The sequence below is a fragment of the Papaver somniferum genome, unplaced genomic scaffold, assembly GCF_003573695.1.
Source record: "Papaver somniferum cultivar HN1 unplaced genomic scaffold, ASM357369v1 unplaced-scaffold_117, whole genome shotgun sequence".
Classification (NCBI taxonomy): domain Eukaryota; kingdom Viridiplantae; phylum Streptophyta; class Magnoliopsida; order Ranunculales; family Papaveraceae; genus Papaver; species Papaver somniferum.
Window position 1 is genome coordinate 7,877,910 of NW_020620714.1, and position 6,278 is coordinate 7,884,187.

The 6,278-nt window shown below is 36.2% G+C and overlaps 1 protein-coding gene and 1 long non-coding RNA gene across 2 annotated transcripts; one reads left to right on the plus strand and one right to left on the minus strand.

Annotated features, from left to right (window-relative positions):
• Positions 1-266: 266 nt before the first annotated feature.
• Positions 267-1,788, minus strand: LOC113329912. Its single transcript, XR_003349992.1, has 2 exons — positions 1,258-1,788; positions 267-615 (listed from the first exon to the last, which is right to left on the minus strand). It is a non-coding gene; the product is annotated as an uncharacterized LOC113329912 (long non-coding RNA).
• Positions 1,789-1,974: 186 nt separating this feature from the next.
• On the plus strand, positions 1,975-3,741 carry LOC113329776 (pentatricopeptide repeat-containing protein At1g62930, chloroplastic-like). Its single transcript, XM_026576607.1, has one exon. The coding sequence runs from the start codon at positions 1,975-1,977 to the stop codon at positions 3,739-3,741; it is 1,767 nt and encodes a 588-aa protein (XP_026432392.1).
• Positions 3,742-6,278: the final 2,537 nt, after the last annotated feature.

Here is a 6,278-nt window from a genome sequence, read left to right on the forward strand (position 1 = left end):
TACTCCTCCTTGCTGCTATGACATGTTCTTTTCTTGACGCTATCGCCACCATTCTGATGCCTGAAATGTTTCTTAGTTGTAATAGATATAATAAATTTGAAGGATATGCCCTAGAATGATCCTCAAATTATGAGAAACTCAAAAATCCAATCTAGTCCCAAATCTAATCACTGGTTCAATCTTTCCCGTTTCTAGCACCAAAATGTAGCTTCAGGAAATCCTATAGCCACACCCAAATATTGATAGAGAACAGATCTAAGACATGGTGATGAAAACTCAAAGTATTATTCTTATTAATTGGAAGAATTATCACAAATACAAATACAAGTGAACCCTAACTTGGACAGCAAATTACTTTCTCCCTCTTAGAACACTCAAGAATACAGACCCTGCCACTCTCTCCTGGATAATTTCTCTTTATAAATGGGTTACATAGTGGATGACAGCTAATTCAGATAGTGGGTTACAGCTAATAAAGCCCATTTTTTTGGATCTATTAGAGCGATTATATCGCATTACTGGAATATCATCGCACTCGCCTTCACGTGTTCTTCGTGACTCTTGTGACATCATCGTGCGTGTCAGTGATGACGCAGTGTGCTTTTAACACTCGCCCTTGAAAAGAATTCATCGCACCGTTAAGTAATTTTCATGATTTCTTATTGGTTGAGCGATATTTTGTATCCACATTCAAGGTCGTCTTAGGGTGCAGGCGAGCTAGGCGGCTGCCTAGGGCCTCAAAACGATTTAGTTTACAAGTGAATTAATAACGGTCATAAGTGTTACTAAATAATTTTATTACACTCAAAAGTATAATAGATATTTGTAACAGTTATACTTGTTAAAACATTTTTGTAACAACTAAAAGCAACTCTAATCTTTAGATATCGATTTTGGGATGTTTTTATGCCGACTCGAAATCTAACATAAGAAACTGAGAAAAAAAATCAACGGCCTTCGGCCGTCAAGCTAATTCTAAATTATAGTTTTTAGTACTATGCAAACTTATCTCCAAAAAAAAAATTCCTATGTTCTCGACATAATATCACCTAAAAAGGCCTCAAAATTAAAGTTCGTCTAGGGCACTCCGGAACTGTAAGACGGGCGTCCACATTTTAATTTATGTTCCCCATATTTATGGTATGACCTCATATAATGGTATCTTACCAGACAAACCAAGTATTCACTTGTTCATTGTTCTTGTTTTAAGGTGGTCCATATGACAGACTGCCATCTCTTTAATTTCCTAATGCTTACCTTAATCTTTGCAGGAGCCATTAGCCATCCAACACCAAGCCTAAGAGCAGTTGGCTGTTAGGGATGTGTTACTAATTCCGTGGAGTTGTTTAGCAGTGGTGAACTTGTATATGGCTTCCACATTCTCTGCTTAAATGGTCTGGCTATAAGAGAAAATACGCGGAAGAGATATTTTGGTTCCTGTGCATCACGGCATATGCAGTTTGGAGCTTGAAACTGCAGAAAGTTTTTCTTTTTCATTCTTCTTTCATAACCAAAATTTGGGTCTCGGTGGTGCTTTGGTAGAACCTTTTTTGTTGAAATACTTGATGTTTTCCTGTTAAGTGGAAATTTGCAAGCTTTGCGGAATTGTTGTGCAATCGGGAATGCATGAGTTCTTAATGGTAGTGAAACCAACCAGAAGATGGTTGTGCAATCGGGAATGCCTTTTTTTTTTTTTTTTGTGGTTTTGGTGCTTTGAATATGAACGTGAGTTTTTTTGGAAGTGTGGGTTGGATCGTGTCTGATACCAACTTAGAACACAAGATTGGTAGAATATTTTCCACAGATTTCCTGTGAAGAATATATCTCTTTATATAGAAGATTCTGTTACAGATATTTTTGGTAAAAAGAACGAGTTTACAGTGATTCAAAAGACTAGGATATTTCCTAAAGAATAGTAACTACTTATCGTCATTTGTGTGTTAATTTTATTCTCTCTCAAAGAAAATCATAAAAATGATTTTAAATAAAAGATTACTGCAGCTTCATACGAGTGTCATCCAAAATCGTTATCGTTTTAATCAGCAACATAATTATGAAATATTTGTGAGGAATTATTATGGTTCAGGATCTCACATATCAAAACTTGAGCGTTTTGTGAGGGATGAGTGTAAATCCGGAAGGATCAAGAAGCTTGATGATGGTTTGAGATATTTTGATCAGTTGATATCAGAAAGGCCATTACCATCTATTGATACGTTTAATCATGTATTGGGATCATTATCTAAAATCAAATGTTATTCAGATGTCATTTTGTTGTATAAGAAGATGAATTTTGTTTGGATAAAACCTGATTTGTGTGCACTCAACATTTTGATTAATTGCTGTTGTCAGTTGGGAAAAGTTGATCATGGGTTCTGTTTGCTTGGAGAGATGATAAAGAGAGGTTATCAACCTAATTCTGTTACATGTAATACTCTTATACATGGTCTGTGTAAAACTGGTCAAGTGGGTCGTGCTCTGCAGTTAAAAAACAACATGTTGAAATGGAATTGCAGACCCGATGTTTTCTCATATAATGCCATTATAGATACTCTTTGTAAAGGAGGTTTACTTGATCAAGCTTTGGTTCTCTTCACTGAAATGCTTCACGATTCCAATGTTGTACCCGATGTGGTTGCTTACACTATTCTGATTACCGGGTTTGGCAATTCCGGCCGGCTGAAGGAAGCAAAGAGCTTCTTTGACGAGATGGTTAGTAGAGGAATCTCTGGGAATATATTAACTTATAATTCTATGATTCATGCCCATTGTGTCCATGGTCAACAGGAAGAAGCAAGAAGATATTTTGATGAAATGATGGATCGAGGGATTTCACCAGATACAATAACTTTTAATATCTTAATAGATTCACATTGGAAAGATGGGATTACGGAAGATGCTTGGGGGTCATTCAAACTAATGGACAAGTTAAACATCCCACCTGATCAGATTACTTATAGTTCAATGATTGATGGTTTGTGTTTGGTAGGTCGGTTGCAAGAGGCAGTTAAACTGTTTGACTCAATGATGGATAGGGGCTTAGAGCCAAATGAGTTCAACTACAATGTGTTAATCGATGGGTATTGCAAGAATCGTAAGTTACATGAAGCTATGCAGCTATTCAAGAAAATGAAACAAAATGGATTGAAACCCACCGTAGTTACTTACAGTATACTATTAAGGGGACTATACCGGGATGGAAGAATTAGGACCGCAAAGAATTTGTTTAATGAGATGCAAACTTTTGGTTTATCTCTCGATGAAGTTACATATGGTACAATGTTGGATGGACTTTGCAAGAATGGAGAAATTGAAGACGCAGTAGACTTGTTTGCATCCCTGGAGGATACAAGTATCTCAGCTAATGTTGAAATGCATAATATTCTTATTCAGGGTTTTTGTCGGGCTGGCAATTTGGAAGATGCAAGGAAACTGTTTGATGAGATCCCAAGAAAAGGATTGGTGCCTAGTGTAGTAACATATACCACGATGATTGATAGCCTCTTTCGAAGCAAGATGTTATCAGAAGCTAACAAACTAATCCTCGAAATGGAAGAGAAGGGTTGTTTCCCAGATGTTATAACATATAATACCATCATTAAGGGTTTTCTTACAACAAAGGAGACTGACAAGGCATTGCAATTTCTTACTAAGATGCGTGAAAGAGAATTCGTACCAAGTGATTCTGTTGTTTCTTTGTTGACAAAAACTCTCTCGGCAGATGAGCTAAAAAATTTCTAGGTCTTTTTATTCGAAAGCTCGTAATTGTTGAGGCAGCATGGGTCATCTTAATCAATTATTAACATATTTGGATGTGAATATATTGGTTTCCTATGTGGTCATTTGCTGCCCTTTGCAGTTAACTATTTGTAATTTTTTCTGAAATGGTCTCTAGCTGCTGCAGCAATTAGAAGTGTACATTAAAAGATTGAGATTCTTTTCGGATGGCATTGAGGCGACAAGAAAAGTTCGATCGATAAGGTACTCAAATAGGCTTGTTCATATATATACATCTTGTTTTTTTGTAAGGTCATCGTGGTTTTAGATATTTCAGCTGAAGTGATACGTGTTATCTCATGAGTCTGCGATGTCCTTAATTTTAGTCATTTGCCTCAGGTTTATGGTGTTCTGTTTTATCTGTTGGATCTCAGTCATGCAGAAAGCGCAAAGATTTAGAGGCATGCTTCGATGCATCCGTCGCAGGAGAATCTTGGGTCTGTACGACTAGATCCAGATGAGCAACACGACTAGATTAATACCTGGAGCATTATGATTGTGGAAGTTTCTTGAACAAATCGGTCTAAGTATCAATGGGATATGTTCAGAAAATACATCGTCCCTAAAAGATATATGAAAAGAATATAAATGAAGGCGCATAACAGGAAAGCTCAAACGCCTTGTCAGGAACAATGCATTACGCTTTAAGAGGTAAAATTGCATTTAGAGATATTACGATTTGCTCATTACATATCCAGTATCACTGGATAGATGAATTGCAGCCACCCCAAATTCAAAATATTATGTTGAACATGGTGTAAACTGTTTTTCAAGGCCTAGTTGCAAGTATGAATTTTGTGGTTAGCACTACCCATGTCCATTTGGAAGATGTGTTTGTTAATCCAAGTTGGTGATCAATACTATTAATTCAATGTCTGAAGTTTGTTAAAAGAATTCAATGTCTTGGTTATGCTTTAGATAATGAAACGTCGATAATTAATTAAGTTCAGGTAAACGAGCTAAATATGAGACATGCACATCAAAAACGTTCTTAGCAGTTAAGGTGGAAAAAGAAGAAGAAACAGTTTTTGTATAAATTGGAAGAACAAGAATCCGTTTCTACACCAGCCAATTGAGACATTTTGAAGAAAATGTAGGAAGAAAAACATTTATGAGTACAAGAAAAATAGATATGGCGAAGTTTGTTAATGTTTTGTTCATTGTTGCCTTTGTTGGGAATATATTTTTTAAACACACATTTATTCCCATTTAATCTGTTTTTAATTGCATCTACGTCTTTATTAAAAGAAATTAATTTTTTGTCATAATTAATTTGACCGTTTCATATTTCTGGTTTTAATGGTGTTAACTACACCATAATAACTTTGAGAGTTTGATATTGTGGAGTTAATGGTGTTAACTACACCATAATGATATTTTATAAATTGTGTTAAAAATTTTAAATATAAAAATCAGATTTTGGATGGAAAAAAAAAGAATGGAGTTGAAATTTTTTTCTTTTATGTTTTTTTTTTCTTTTTTAAAGAGAAGAGAGTTTTGTGAAAGAAAACAATTGATGCGTGCCAAATATTGTATATATTTATCCTTTTTTTGTTGGCATTTAATTCATCTTTTGTGCATTAATTCTACATTTTATCCCATATTCTGTATTTTCATTGTTTTCAAGAATAAATATTTTTCTTAATTAATTTTGCATTTTTAGGTACCAAATAAAGTTTGGATGACTTGCGGAGCGGAAAAGAGCAGAAAAGTAGTGAAAAGCCGGAAGAAATTAAGCAAGGAAGCCGCGAAGAATGGTGCGCATAAGCCTAAAAGGCTAGAAATGGGCTCAAAAAAGAAGAATTTGTTCTTAAAGAATAAATGGGCTCAGAACTATCCCAAGCCCAACCTTTATCCCAAGCCAAATCTCTTACCCAAGCCTGTTTCCCTTCTTAGCCGTCAGATCAACCCACAGATGCATCCAATGGTCGCTTCAACGCCGGTACATCAAGCTGGAAGTACCTACTTCACACCACAACACCTAATTCTAATCTGAGCCATTGATTTAGATGTATTTTGCATCTAACGGTCGCTCAAGATATGCTCAAGATATGCTGGGCTCGATCGATCCTGACATGGGCTGCTGCAACTTCTCTGCTGGGCTGTGCAACATCCCGACTGAGCTTCTGGCAACATCTCTGCTGGGTTGTGCAACAAGTGCTGCTGGGCTCGTGCACTCTGCCAAGCCATCTGAGCTGGGCTTGCGCGTTTCAGCTATTGGGTCCGTGCGTTTCTTTTGTGGGATGTGCTACTACCCAACTGGGCCTTTGCAAGGGAATACACTTGAGGATGATCCAAGCCCAACTGGGCTAGTGCAACTAAGGGAACAAAAGCCTAACTAGGCTTCCCTCCTTAACCAAGTAAGCCTAAACCATGAGTAACCCACTTGGACGTCATTAAATATTAAATTTGGGTATGTAATAATTAATTTATTTTTAATTTAGGCTTGTATTAATTATTTTTATTTTCTTTTTCTTTTAGTTTCTTTTATTTTCTTTCAT

Bases quoted from the DNA above. Each gene is read 5' to 3' on its own strand.
- LOC113329776 (XM_026576607.1), top strand. From the start codon at position 1,975: ATGATTTTAAATAAAAGATTACTGCAGCTTCATACGAGTGTCATCCAA.